The 14,534-nt window shown below is 41.1% G+C and overlaps 2 protein-coding genes across 3 annotated transcripts; one reads left to right on the top strand and one right to left on the bottom strand.

Annotated features, from left to right (window-relative positions):
- Positions 1–268: 268 nt before the first annotated feature.
- LOC115565272 (uncharacterized) lies at positions 269–2,191 on the bottom strand. The gene is made up of 2 exons (XM_030390346.2): positions 969–2,191; positions 269–445 (listed from the first exon to the last, which is right to left on the bottom strand). Exons 1-2 carry the CDS (start codon positions 2,111–2,113, stop codon positions 316–318), a joined length of 1,275 nt encoding a protein of 424 aa, XP_030246206.2. The 5' UTR covers positions 2,114–2,191; the 3' UTR covers positions 269–315.
- A 459-nt stretch (positions 2,192–2,650) lies between these two features.
- Cirl (Calcium-independent receptor for alpha-latrotoxin) lies at positions 2,651–14,489 on the top strand. Of its 2 annotated transcripts, XM_089260694.1 has the most exons (13): positions 2,651–3,334; positions 3,565–3,628; positions 4,437–4,539; positions 4,892–5,081; positions 5,323–6,791; positions 6,862–7,089; positions 7,159–7,369; positions 7,434–7,674; positions 9,414–9,579; positions 9,641–9,870; positions 9,931–10,028; positions 10,105–11,970; positions 12,032–14,489. In XM_089260694.1, exons 4-13 carry the CDS (start codon positions 5,047–5,049, stop codon positions 12,510–12,512), a joined length of 5,025 nt encoding a protein of 1,674 aa, XP_089116820.1. In that variant the 5' UTR covers positions 2,651–3,334; positions 3,565–3,628; positions 4,437–4,539; positions 4,892–5,046; the 3' UTR covers positions 12,513–14,489. The 2 variants fall into 2 exon arrangements, with proteins under 2 accessions (XP_089116820.1, XP_089116819.1); XM_089260693.1 differs by having other exon boundaries at positions 4,437–5,081.
- The last annotated feature ends 45 nt before the right edge of the window (positions 14,490–14,534 follow it).

Raw genomic sequence — 14,534 nt, 5'->3', positions numbered from 1 at the left:
AACCATATAATGGAACAGCGTCAAGGCAGCGATATACGGGTATACAAACATTTATATATCAAAGACCCATTTCCGATGCTCATTTCAGCTGAATAATGCACCAACCTAATTGAAATGATCTTATTGTAGCAATGGAATGAAATGAATGGATAATTAATTGTATCATTGACTCGTCTGCCAATAAGCAGCGCAATGCCATGAGCAGCAATGAATGAAGTACGAACAACAACAACAAAATGGGGAGTGGAATTAATCGAGGCGCTTATCGCTCGACTCAATAATGATTTGTCATTGATTGCCCGATATGCAATTTATTTAAGTTTTAGCATTCTTCGGCCGTATCTGCATCTGGACAGACTTCAGAGACTTGAAGCTGTACCATTGATCCCAAAAGATTCCCTGTTCGCTGTCCGTTTGGGTTTTAAAGTATTTTCCATTGAGATTGCTAGAATTAATAAGAAATTTATCATAAGTATTTGTTAATGGCGTGGAATATAGACTATATAGTATATATAGCAATAATGCTGTCAAGTTTTAATTATTTGTTTGCCTAAGATATATTATTTCTCATTCGATTTTTTTTTTATGGAGAATATACGGGTTTTTTTAATGCAAGTCATGCTTATACGATAATTATAACTGTTCATTATGATATTTACTAAAAATAATCATTTTTCTTAGTGTGCTATGCAGTATATTTTTAAAGTGCATTTTTTCCATTAATATAATTAAAATATTCTAATAAATAAAATAATTTATTAGTAGTTTTATGGTAGTAGTAGTATATACATATCCAAAACTGGTTTTCAGATGTAATTTTAATGATAAGTATGGTATTTATGTTAACTATATTTACATGGTAATATATTATTCAGTGTATCGACATATGGTATTAGTATTCTGAATAGCATACTACAATAACTTTCTTGTTTTTTTTTTTTTTTTTTAAGCACCTATTGCACACCCACCTGCGCGAGCAGAAGTCATACCACCACGCCCCATGATGATATTCAGCACAATTGATGTGAGTGAATTCATCGTGATCCCTGTCGTAGGTTGAGAATTTCATTTTGTCATGCGTGCGCATTGCATCGCTGGCATTGCCATGGAAATTGCCCAGTAATTTCAGCTCGTAACCCTCACTCTCACTGCCAATGACAAAGTCGTCGTAGAAAGCGACGCGATGGCTGCCATTGAAGAGGCGCAACGATACGAAAAGCTCGTGGGGCTGAAAAGCCGTTAGTCTGTACAGTTTTTCCAGCCCGATGAAAAACTCGCCATTCAGCTTGCCAAAGCCGTTGCGATACTCATTCCAATTGCGATAGAAATTCACAGATCCATCGAAGCGACGCTGAATCACCGTCCAGCCGTTGCCCTCACAGGCCACCAAAAACGGTCGAAAATCGGGCAATTGCATTAAATGAATTCCAGACATTTTGTTATGAGGTAAGCAACTATTCGTTGCCGCCTCCCAGTCGGCCAGTAGATCGTCTTTCCTCTCCCTTAGCTTGTATGCCAAGACCTTGACACGAGCTTTCAGCTCGTTTATCGCCGCTGCATTCGTTGCATTTTGTTTTCTATGCAAAGCCAAAAGATTTTGCTTTCGCTTTAATCGCGTCTCGTAAACACTTGTTTTCAATTGCAAAGCCTTAATCTGTTCATCCCTTTCGCTCAGCGCGGCTGTGAGTGTCGTATTCTGTATCTGACAAGCTTCCAATTGTTCCTGATATTTCTTAAGTTGATCCTCATCGGACTTGTTCCCTGACTGTAGTTTGATTATCTCGGTCTCTTTGTCATGAATCGTAGCTGCATTTTCAGCTAGTTTGTCCATATATACATCCAACAGATCATTGAGATCGTCTTTACTAATGCTGATCGTCTTATGTGCATCTATTTGAAATTCGGCCAACTTGGGCTTGGGCGTAACGGTTTGATTCACTAATGGAACTGCGACTTCGGTAGTATTATGACACATTTCCGATTTGTTTTTAATATCTCGTGTGCAATCCTTAACAGGCGGCTCCTTCTTTTTTAAAACAGAGACCGTAGCAGTGAGCGTGCATGGAATGACTGAGATGATCATAAGGATGATCCACAAATTTCCCCTTTTCATTTTACTTGTTTATCTGAATAATAACTTTTAACATGCGCGAAGCTTCAAGCTATACTGAAATGAAATAAATTACTATTTTATAGCAGCTTCTATAGTTCAGGAAGCTAAGCGCAGCTCAGTTTTGTTCCGATAAGAAGTTTTTGCATTGCACTTGAAATGTCTGCGGCAGATTGAGCTAGTTTATGGACAAGGTTTTAAATCATTTGAACCCGGAATATTATTTCTTGAAGTTCATGAAGAGCGGATAAAACAATTCGAGCTGAATATAATGCTTGCTTGTTATTGCTTCATTTTATTTAATTTGAATTTAAGGCGAATTTTAATATTAATTAATTAATTAAAAATTCTTAATTGGTCATTTAATCATATTTTCTATTTTGCCTTATTAAAAATTTGTTTCATATCCCTATGCACAATTACTACTGAGAAAATAAACTCTTTTACAATTCAAATAAACCGCCCTTCCAAACGAGTTGGCAGCACTATAAAACATTCTTCAGCTTGCTTATATTGTCGTCCTCTTTCCTCGCACCGACTACCATTCAAGTGTACAGAATTTTTCTGAACGAAAGTGGCTTGTGATTTGCTCCTGCATAAAATTATGAGAAAATAGTTTTAAACGGCTGTTAATAATATAAACAATATAAAATAAGCACTTTCAATGCGTTATATAATATAAATTAATGATTGTTGGCATTAGCTAATCAATCAAATACCAAAGACTAAAACGCGAAACTTCCTCAGACCAAAACCAGTTTTCATTCTCAAGCGACTTTCCCAACTTCGCCGTTTCATACGGATCTCATACGTCAGCAAGTGCAGTCGTGTTCTGTTAAAGTGTGTCTTAAAAAGCCCAATTATTAAAGAAATATAAACTAAACTATAAATTTATAATATAATAAATAGTTTGTGATAAAAACAAAAACAAAATTCATGTATTTCGTGCCGAAAAATGTATTTAAAAAGTCATATGAAAGAGCTAAAAAGAATGGCCAGTCAGGGTGCTCCGCTGGCCGAGGCAGCGCAGTCTCCGCTGAAGCTAAAATAACTTGATTGTGTTAGTGTGCATTTGTGTGTGTGACATGTCGAAACACCAGCAGCAGCGGCAGCGGCAGCGCAGTCAGCGTCAAATTTTCTCTACATGGAACTGCAGTTTACGAATGCAATTTGAGTGTACAAAAGAAACGAGTCTTTGTTCGTTTGAAAAGCGGCAAATGAAGGGTGTGTACATTTATACATACATACATACATATACAAATATATATTCATTCTTACAAGCATGCATGTGTGTGTGCTTGTATCTTGTATGAGTATTTATAGACTCCATTTTGGTGTTTATCTTCTGTTTGCTTTGCCTTTAAGTTATCTCTCCTTCGTTCGATTTCTCATGTAAATATGTACATACACATGTGACTAATGGCCTCATTTTTTTTTTTTTTTTTTACTTTCAGCTGTGGCTCGTTCATACCTTTTGGTGTGGCTTGCAAATGGCGTTGAACGAATTGGGGAATCGTGGTAAGTGAACTTTAACCCTTAATTAGGTCATGCAAGTTGTATTGGACAGTTAATTAATATATTATAGAATGAAAATCAATGCAGTCGTAAAAGAAATTCCTAAATAAAATGAGTTGCGCTTTGCATTTGAATAAATATAATATTTTAGTAAGTCGAACTGATGTTATATATGTATGTATATGCCAAGAAAATATTCTATACATTTAAATGCATTGGCCTACGACCCAGACTTTGTCGCGAACTTTAATTCATTTTTAAAGTAATCGTACTGTGCTGTGTATATTTAAACTCGTTAAAAGTCATGATTAGACAATATAACATTTGCATTCCAATTGTTCAGAGTACACTAATATTTACTTAATAAGTATGCACAGCTTTAACTCTTATGTATCCAGTTAGATAACAATATATAAAATTAAATATTGAATTAAATTGTCTCAGAAATGTGCCAATGTGTGCTATACAAACTACATTCCTTGACGTAAGATTTTATTTGAATAACATGGGTATAATGCAATGCAATATTAAGTACATAAGTACATATGTATGTAAATAAGTACAAAAGAGTACAACCACTAAAAACATGACTCCTATTGGACTTTAAAGATTAACATTTCTTACACAACCTATCCCATAGATTAAAAACATATTTAATTTATCGCCTGAGACCTTAGAATTGACCCGAAGTGCTCAATAAAATATTATCAATCGTTTCTAAATATTTTTCTTTTTTGACCGTCAGTTTTGCTATCAGTAAACACAAAAACGCATAACAAATAAAGTAAATATAAAAACCATTTGCTTACAGTTCAATAAACTCATAGAAGAGTTGATAGCCAGACGAGAGCGATGACAGCGTTCGGGACGAGGGCCGACCCGAAAGTTCAGTGAGCTGTGCCTGGCAGGATTTGGTATTTATGACTACTATTCTACTTGCTGCAAAGCATCGCTAACGACCCACCAACCCACCACACATACTAAGTATATTGCAGGCATCGTAAAAGCGTGTATCATGATATATATCTATCTCTATATATACATAATATATATATGTATGTATATGCTCCATATATAGCTTGTAAGTGTCTTTGCAGAACCACAATCACCAACCAAAACCAAACCAAACCAAACTACAACAAATCAACGCAGCGCTAATAATCAATTTCTCTATTTCATATACCCATCTATTTATATATATATATATATTTATAATGAATGAAATCATATAGAAATACGTATTTACTCATGTAGAAACATTTACAGCGCCCAAATATCAAACCGCATACGCCTGCGAAGGTAAGCAACTGACCATCGAATGCGAACCGGGCGACCTAATCAATCTGATACGAGCCAACTACGGCCGCTTCTCGATCACCATCTGCAATGATCATGGCAACGTTGAGTGGAGCGTCAATTGTATGTTTCCAAAAAGTCTCACCGTGCTAAATTCAAAGTAAGCTTGATAAACAATTATAATTGTTATAAGCGAATCTAAGAAATGAACATAGTTATATAGTTTATATAATATTGATTCATAATATAGATATAGTTTCGTAATTAACATAATTTCCTTTGGCTATAATTATTCAAGCTAATTAATATTTAATACATATAATTTATTCAAAGGGTGATTTAGTATGCCTCCCTTGATTACATTCCATATTATATATAAATAAATCCTTTCCCCTTCACAGATGCTCGCACAAGCAGAGCTGCAGTGTCCTGGCAGCCACCAGCATGTTCGGTGACCCCTGTCCTGGCACACACAAATATTTGGAGGCGCATTATCAATGCATTTCGGCGGCTCAGACGTCGACGACCACAAATAGGCCAAGTCCCCCACCGTGGGTGCTCAGCAATGGGCCGCCCATCTTTGGTAATGGTAGCGGTCTTATACAAGTGCCGCCACCCCTACCACCGCGTCTGCCCAGCCTGCCTGGCGTTGTGGGCATTCATGGCATCAATGCAGTGCAGCCCACACATTCGACGCCCAGCAGCAGCACAGCTGCGCTGCCTGGGGGCAGACTGAAGGGCGTTACTAGCGCAACGACCAAGCATCCAGGTGGTCGGCACGATGGCTTGCCGCCCCCACCTCAATTGCATCATCATCACCATCACTCGGACGAGACCGTACCCACCAAGCCTAGCAGTAGCAGCAGCAGCAGCAGCAACAGCGGCAGCACTGGCAATGTGACATCGCCATCCAATACACGGATATTGACGGGCGTCGGTGGTGCTGGCAGCGACGATGGCACGTTGCTCACAACCAAGAGTTCTCCGAATCGCACTCCAGGCACAACAGCCAGTGCGGCCAACAACAGCGTTAACATCGGTGGTGCTGGAGCTGGCAATGTGGTGCGCACCATAAACAACATCAATTTAAATGCGGCTGGCATGGGCACCGATGATGAGTCCAAATTGTTTTGCGGTGCTATGCATGCGCGCAACCTATTCTGGAACATGACGCGCGTGGGCGACGTTAATGTCCAGCCGTGTCCAGGCGGTGCTGCTGGCATTGCCAAGTGGCGTTGCGTCCTGATGAAACGTTTGCCCGACTCGGGCTACGATGAATACGACGACGATATGCCAGCTGCCAGCAGCACAACACCCCAACCGTCCAACAACGGAGGCGATTGCGTGCACAACAGCAGCAGCTGCGAGCCGCCAGTAAGCATGGCGCATAAGGTCAATCAACGCCTTCGGAACTTTGAGCCCACGTGGCATCCACTCACCCCAGACTTGACACAGTGCCGCAGCCTTTGGCTAAATAGCCTCGAGATGCGTGTTAACCAACGCGATTCGTCTTTGACGTCGATAGCCAACGACCTATCCGAGGTGACCAGCAGCAAGACGCTCTATGGCGGCGACATGCTCGTGACCACCAAGATCATACAAACCATGTCTGAGAAGATGCTGCACGATAAGGAAACCTTTCCCGATCAGCGACAGCGTGAGGCTATCATTATGGAGTTGCTGCATGGCGTTGTCAAAACTGGCTCCAATTTACTCGACGAATCGCAGCTGTCCTCTTGGCTAGATCTCAATCCGGAGGATCAGATGCGAGTGGCCACCTCTCTGCTAACTGGGCTGGAGTACAATGCCTTTCTGCTGGCCGATACGATCATCAGGGAGCGCAACGTAGTGCAGAAGGTCAAAAATATATGTAAGTGCCTGAATCTGATATGTTTTTTATGCCGACAGCAATACAATTGTAAATCTCTACTTTTTTTTAGTGCTCTCTGTTCGCGTATTGGAAACAAAAACTATTCACGGCAGTGTCGTATTTCCCGACTCTGATCAATGGCCCCTTAGCTCGGATCGCATTGAGTTGCCACGCACAGCGCTTATCGAGAACAGCGAAGGTGGCCTGGTGCGCATTGTATTTGCGGCGTTTGATCGACTCGAATCCATACTGAAGCCCAGTTACGATCATTTCGATTTGAAAAGTGCACGTAGCTATGGTAAGTTGTCTCTAATAATAATACTTGTGTGCAAATTCATAATAATTATATTATTCCTTATCTATGCAGTGCGAAATACAGCTATTTTATCGAATGACAGTGATGCAGCTGCTGGAGACATGCAGCAGCGCATTCGCATACTCAACAGCAAGGTGATCTCGGCCAGCTTGGGCAAAGGCCGACATATACAACTCTCGCAGCCGATCACGCTAGTGCTAAAGCACTTGAAAACCGAGAATGTCAGCAATCCCACCTGTGTCTTTTGGAACTATATTGACCAGTAAATACAAACTAAAACTAACTAGTTATAGGCATTTGATATAAACAATAATTTCTGATTACAGTGCCTGGTCCGCCAACGGCTGCAGTCTCGAGTCAACGAATCGCACGCACAGCGTCTGCAGCTGCAATCATTTGACTAATTTTGCCATACTTATGGATGTTGTCGATGAGCACCAGCACTCGCTGTTCACCATGTTCGATGGCAATATGCGTATCTTTATCTATATTAGCGTTGCGATTTGCGTGGTATTCATCATCATTGCGCTGCTCACGCTCAAACTCTTCAACGGCGTCTTCGTTAAGGTAAGAAACGCAAGTTCTACGCAATTGCCGCATCAGCGGGCGGGCAGCAGCAGGCGACAGCAAAATAATATACGCGATCAGACCCACGAATCATTGACACTCACAACGCCAACTGGCCCGAACAATAATCACAACAACAACAATATGCAACAGCACACGAATTTCATACAGCATAACTCCATACGCAACTCGCATCGTAACAATTTGAATTACAATCACCAGCAACAGCAGCAGCAGCAGCAACAACAACAACAGCAACAGGTGGTTGCTGCTGCCGCTGCTGCTGTGGTGCTCTCCCATGGTCATAATAACCACAACATAAATCAATCGCAACGCGGCATGCAAATGAACAATCTGAATTTGAATTTGCATCCTCATGGCGGCCAATCGGCTGGTGCATCGAACACAACGACAACAGCTGCTGCTGCTGCGGCAGCGGCATCAATTGCTGCTGCTTTGCAGCAACATGCGGCCCATGTGGGTGCAGCTGCTGCCAATGCTGCTGTCAGCAATAATTTAAATATTAGCCACAATTATCTGCATGCGCGACAACAGGCACAGCAGCAGCAGCAGCAACAGCAGCAGCTGCAGCAGCAACGACTACAACAACAGCAGCAGCAGCAACCGCATGCAACACAGCACTCGCAGCATAATCATAATCTGAACGTAGATGGCAGCAACGCGCTGGACACGAACAACATCATAATGCAGGCTAATATGGATGACTTGCAATATAAGTGGTGGTGGTGGTGAAAACAATAAGAAAATTGCACAATTGTAGGCTAGGCTAGGCTACATATCTATATAAACAATATACATATAGCTAGACAGATATATATTCATAATGTCTATTGGCTAGACAGTTCGATATATATAAATGCAGCGATTGCCTTTGGGCAACATGCACATGTGATATAAAGCTTAAGTAACTTAATTTGTATTTGTTAACAGAACTAACACAATTCTTAACAGAAGACTTTAGTGCCAGGCTTGGGCGTTGAGAAGAAGTACAAACAATTAATAATTGCATAATTGTTTATTTATTTCTTGATTAAGTAAACTTTCATAAACAAATGTAAACCACGCCCTAGCCTTGTACCTCCATAGATTATTCCCATTAGTTATTGTAGTTGAAATAAGTTTAGCGCATTTTCTTAACTAGTTAATGCTAGTGAAATATTAATGTTTGGCATGCTATGAAATCATTTGTGAATACTCTCACAATTGAACATTAACAAATTGATTAATTTATGTGAATTTCCTTGTTTAACAAATTAACTTAAAAAACCAGTTAATATTTATGCATTTAGTTCTTTTGTCATTTTCGTAATTCTCTTTGTGTGTGTAATTAATAATAAAAATGTTTCTCATTTTGCATTGTAAATATTTGTATTTTGTGTATTTTTAATATTATTTTATATACATTTTATACATGTTTGCTTGTTTCGTGTCTTGTTTCATATTCATGTTTTGTTTTATGCGCTAAATGTTGTAAATGTCGTAGAATGTTTTATTAATTTATTTTCGGATATTTTCACCACCAAAAAAACCACCCAAAATTATTGTAAACTAAATTAAGTTGAGATGCAAAGTCAAATTTAGCCAGACTGAGTTAAAGGAAACGAAATACCATTTGGGACGACTATATATCAAATTCCTCCTACTTTCGCGCAATCCTCGAACTATCCTTCCACTTTCATTCGCTCACTCTCTCTCTCTCTCTCTCTTTCTTTCTGCAGTCTGCTCGCACCTCGATCTATAGCAGCATTTACATTTGCCTGCTGGCCATTGAGCTGCTCTTTCTGCTGGGAATTGAACAGACCGAAACAAGCATATTTTGTGGGTTCATAACCGTCTTTCTGCACTGTGCCATACTCTCGGGCACCGCCTGGTTTTGCTATGAAGGTAAGCGCTAATAGGTCTCATTAGGTAGCGCCCACTTCTAACATTTCAAACTTACGCGCAGCCTTCCATTCGTACTCCACGCTCACCTCCGATGAGCTGCTGCTGGAAGTGGATCAGACGCCAAAGGTGAACTGCTATTATCTGTTGTCCTACGGCCTCTCACTCAGTGTGGTGGCCATTTCGCTGGTAATCGATCCCAGTACATATACGCAAAATGATTACTGTGTCCTCATGGAAGCCAATGCGCTCTTTTATTCCACATTTGTGGCGCCCGTCTTGTTATTCTTTGCGGTAGGTTCGAGTACAAAGCATTCACTAGTGCATTGCCTAATATACCAACTCTCTGAACAGGCGGCTATTACCTATACCTTTTTGTCGTGGATCATCATGCGTCGCAAGAGTCGTACTGCCCTGAAGACCAAGGAGCACACGCGTTTAGCCAATGTGCGGTATGTTGCACCTTCTATACGATCTATATTCATTTGCACATTCCTTATTCAAATTCACTTGTATTTGGGTGTTTAGGTTCGACATACGCTGCTCGTTTGTCTTTCTATTGCTGCTTAGCGCCGTCTGGTGCTGTGCCTATTTCTACTTGCGCGGCGCAAAGCTAGACGAGGACGCCGCCCCTATCTACGGCTACTGCTTCATCTGTTTCAACACGCTGCTAGGCATCTATATATTCGTATTCCATTGCATACAAAACGAGAAAATTCGACGCGAATATCGCAAATATGTGCGGCAACATGCCTGGCTGCCGAAATGCCTGCGCTGTTCGAAGACATCAATCTCCTCGGGTGTGGTGGCTGGTAATGGCGGCCCAGGAGTCGGAAATACTGCCAACCAGTCTGCCGGCACACTCTCCAAATCAAAGTCGAAATTGCCGCTGGGCGCGGGCGACGAAGCTCGCGATGTGGATGCACAGCAGCAGCAACACGATCTGCCAGCTGCCGAGGACGCCATCATTATGGGCGCCAGCTCTGACTGTGAGCTAAACGAAGCGCAGCAGCGTCGCACACTCAAGAGCGGACTCCTAACGGGCAGCTTGCAGCCAGCGCCAGTTGGGGCGGTTGTGCTCGAGCGGAACACGTTGCGTTCCACTGGAATGGCTAGCGTGGGGCATGCATCGCCAACTAGCTCAGCTGGTTCCACGCACTTGATCTTCGCACACAAGCAACAGCAGCAGCAGCAGCAGTTGCAGCAACCGGGCGAAACGTACTATCATCAGCCAGACTACTACAGCTGGAAACATCCGCCGGGAGGTCAACGTGAATACTATAACAATGCTGGCGGTGCTGTTGGAGCAGCTGTGGGTGGAGTAGGAGGCGCCTCGCCGCAGCAAGCGCATGAGGTATTTTATTGGACACAGAAGCACAACAACCAGCACGGCAAGAAAAAGCGCGGAGGCGGGGCTGGAGCTGTGCCCGCATCGCCCAGCGGATCTCTTCACAGTCGCGCCACGGCCACGTCGCAGGTGTTGTTTTACCCATCGTACAAGAAGACCACCGGCATGAAACAGGGGCCGCCACCACAACAAGCGTATCCACACTATGCTGAGGCTCTGGACCCACCCAATGCAGCTTACTACCAGCAGCAGCTACAACAGCAACAGCAGTTGCGCCAGCAACGCCAACAGCAGCAGCAGCAACAACAGCTATCCTCGGATGAGGAGCAGGCGGAACAGCATGCACACCTATTGCACTTGCAGCACCAGCAGAGACGTGTGGGTGGACAGCAACTGCCAGCGCCGCCGCCGCACATGGCGCAGTACCAACAGGAGTTGTTAGCGCAACAACAACGCCAACAGTATAGAAATAAGCATTCCAACTGTGATCTTAGCCAGGGCATGGGCTTAGGAATAAACATGGGCATGGGCCATGGCGATGCCTATTACAATCAAGGCGGGAGCAGCAACGGCGGCGGCGATGCTGGAGGGCCTGTTTACGAGGAGATTCTGAGTAACCGAAACTCGGATGTGCAGCACTATGAAGTGGGCGACTTTGATGTGGATGAGGTGTATAACAACAGCGTTGGCACGGGCGTCTTCAACAATATGCGTGCCGCTGTAGCTGCCGGAGGAAGTCGCTATGGTGGTGGCAGTCTAAGCGGAGGCAGTGTTACCTCCAGAAGTCAACAGCAGCAGCAGCAGCAACTAAAGCAGAAGCAACCGCCACGGCGCTGTGCAGCTGATGATGATGATGACGATGACGATGACGATGATGAGTATGATGACGAGGTGACAGCAGCGGAACAGCTGCACGACAGCGTCTGTGATGATGAGGATAATGAGAGCGATATTGATGATGATACGCACGGATTGCCACCTCAAAGTGATGAGCGAATGCGTCGCCTGATGGCGCTCCAAGACGAGGATTTTAAACGGCGGTTTCAGTAAGTAACTCGATCAACTGATTCAATAGACAAAGAGATTAAACTTGAGTATTATTTGCAGACGCCAGCAGAGAAAGAATGGTATGCCCCTTGATTATGGAGCATCGGTCCAATCTGCAGCAGCAGCCCACCCAGACCACAATGGCGCGGTTTTTGGGGTTAGCGGCGGCGTTGGTGAGGGCTCCATGCGTGGCGCATACCGGCAACAGCAACTGCAGCAGCAGAATGCCAAGTCGCCGAACGCACGCTTGGCGGTAAATGAGCTGTTTGGTCATGGTAATGCAGGACCGCCGCTGCCACCGGCCAATCAGACGCCAGCACAGAAGCGTCAGCAGTTACAAAAACTATCACCACAGTCCACAACATCATCGTCGTCGCACACATCGCACAGCAATCCCCAGCATGCTCCTGCACACCATCTCCAACACCATCACACTCAACAACAACAACAACAGCAGCAGCAGCAACAGGCTCGTCACCTATCAGCCATGTTGGATGAGAATAATACCGTGCGCTGCTATCTGGAACCGTTGGCCAAGTAAGCAGAGCAGCAAGGAATAGTAGCCAATAGCAGCAGCAGCCCTCCACAACTTGCATGGCAGGCAGCAGCCGATCGTTGTCTTAGGCAAAAATTGTAGCTTAGGTTTAGCTATACCTCTAGTATTAGTCATTAGTCGAAATATGGAGCATTGTGTGAAACAACATGCTGTCATGTCATGCTATACGTGCAGTGATTCGAGAATCCCAAAACTTTATATGTATATGTAACTCAATTAGACCATAGGCTAAACAACCAAGCAACCAATGTGGAGCAAAATGAATGCAATATGCTAATGAAATGGATATTGTCGATGCTCACAATTTATACCAACTCGATATATAAATGTATGTACTGTATGTATATGTATAATGTAATATGTAATGTATAACGTATGTGAAGCGCATACAGGTCACCCACATGCCATTTTTAAGTAGGATACCAATAGCATTACACCATATGTGTATATGTGTGTAAGATCTGAGAACTGTATGTAAATGATATTTAGGGCGAGCATATTATGTATTTTATGTAATTTATAAGGCATATATATATATTGTTTATTTGATTTTTTGCAAATTAATATTTTTAAAGAAAACTTTTGTTTGTTTTGGCAATATTTTATATTCATACACAGACTTCTGGTCTATAGCTCTGTTTTTATTGCTGAAGATTTGTTTTCAAATTTATGGCAACAAAAACGTATGTTTAGCTTTCATGGAACGTGCTGTAAATTAAGCTTAGATGCACGAATATTCGTTTCACAGGCTGAAATGTACAATTTTCAATTTTTTGCCATTTGTTATTGCATTTCTTTTGAACTTACTTTAAGAAAACCAGCAAAGCATTTCAAGTGTAAATTTTCATCAATATGCTTAAAGCACAATTATAGGGCATTTATTTTTTACAACCGTTCATTTCTGTCAAAGAAATTATTAGAGCGCTTTACTATACGAACGAGACAAGAAAAAAAGTTAAATGTCTTTAGAATTAGCAATGCAAGAAAGGAAAACCGAAACAGTAAAACAAATATACCTACTTATCTAGTAAAGAAAGATTTCAACCAAACCTCACTTGTTAACTAGGAACTAACTGTAAAACTCTTTAAACTAGCTAACACAAAACTGAACTATAAAAGAGACACACCTGTTTCCCGATATACATATATATATATATATATATATATATATATATATATATTAAATTAAATATATATATATGGCTCTAGATAATTTCCACGCATGTGTACAAAAACCAAATAAAGACAAAAGCAAAGTGCAAAAAAAGAAACATAATATTACTCTAAATATTACTATTAAATATATACTGCCTGCACAGCTCTCTCCTTCAACCCAGCAAGAATACAAATTACCATTAAATATAATAAATCAAGCCTAATTCAAAGCCATTTAGAAAACAGCAAAATAAGAAAAGATAACTTATAATGAGCACAAATACACTCACTCACACACACAGAAAAATTACTTCTAAGGCACGAGATGCTTCTAAATTTTATAAAGATAAAAACAAAATTGAAAAGAAATCACATAAGTTTACTACAGCATTCAATTTAAATAGGTGTAATGGAAAGCAGTTTAGGGCAAAGCAGCAGATGGTTTAAGTAAAATCAAGAGAAACTAAATAAAAATATATATTGAAAACAAAAGAAACGAAAGAAAAAAAAGAAATATTGAATGTATAGTGTTGCGCCTCCTAGTACTTTAAATATAAAATTGATCAAGAATATATTTATATATATATATCTGATATAAGTATATATGTAAATGGATATGATTATAATGCAAAGCAAATGCCGATATCTATATAATACTTCTTTTTGTCTCTACATGTTTACTTTTGGATGGAAATGTAACAATTACAACAAATAGCAAAGATGAAATGAACTCAAACTGTATGGAATAAAAATGTTAATGTACACAATTTTTCTAATTAAGACAAATAAAGAAGAAAATTAAATGCATTCGAAATTGTTTACTTCAGCTTGGAAATCAGGAATTCAAATTGG

The sequence above is a fragment of the Drosophila navojoa genome, chromosome 5 (genome assembly GCF_054131105.1).
Source record: "Drosophila navojoa isolate 15081-1374.11 chromosome 5, UAZ_NAV_1.0, whole genome shotgun sequence".
NCBI lineage: Eukaryota > Metazoa > Arthropoda > Insecta > Diptera > Drosophilidae > Drosophila > Drosophila navojoa.
This window is presented reverse-complemented; position numbering and strand designations above follow the sequence as displayed.

Coding starts and splice junctions, on each gene's coding strand:
- LOC115565272 (XM_030390346.2), bottom strand. CDS start 2,113: ATGAAAAGGGGAAATTTGTGGATCATCCTTATGATCATCTCAGTCATT. Junction 446..968: donor TATGACTTCTGCTCGCGCAG/GTGGGTGTGCAA, acceptor TATTAATTCTAG/CAATCTCAATGGAAAATACT.
- Cirl (XM_089260694.1), top strand. CDS start 5,047: ATGTTTCCAAAAAGTCTCACCGTGCTAAATTCAAA. Junction 7,090..7,158: donor GAAAAGTGCACGTAGCTATG/GTAAGTTGTCTC, acceptor TTATCTATGCAG/TGCGAAATACAGCTATTTTA. Junction 11,971..12,031: donor GATTTTAAACGGCGGTTTCA/GTAAGTAACTCG, acceptor TATTATTTGCAG/ACGCCAGCAGAGAAAGAATG.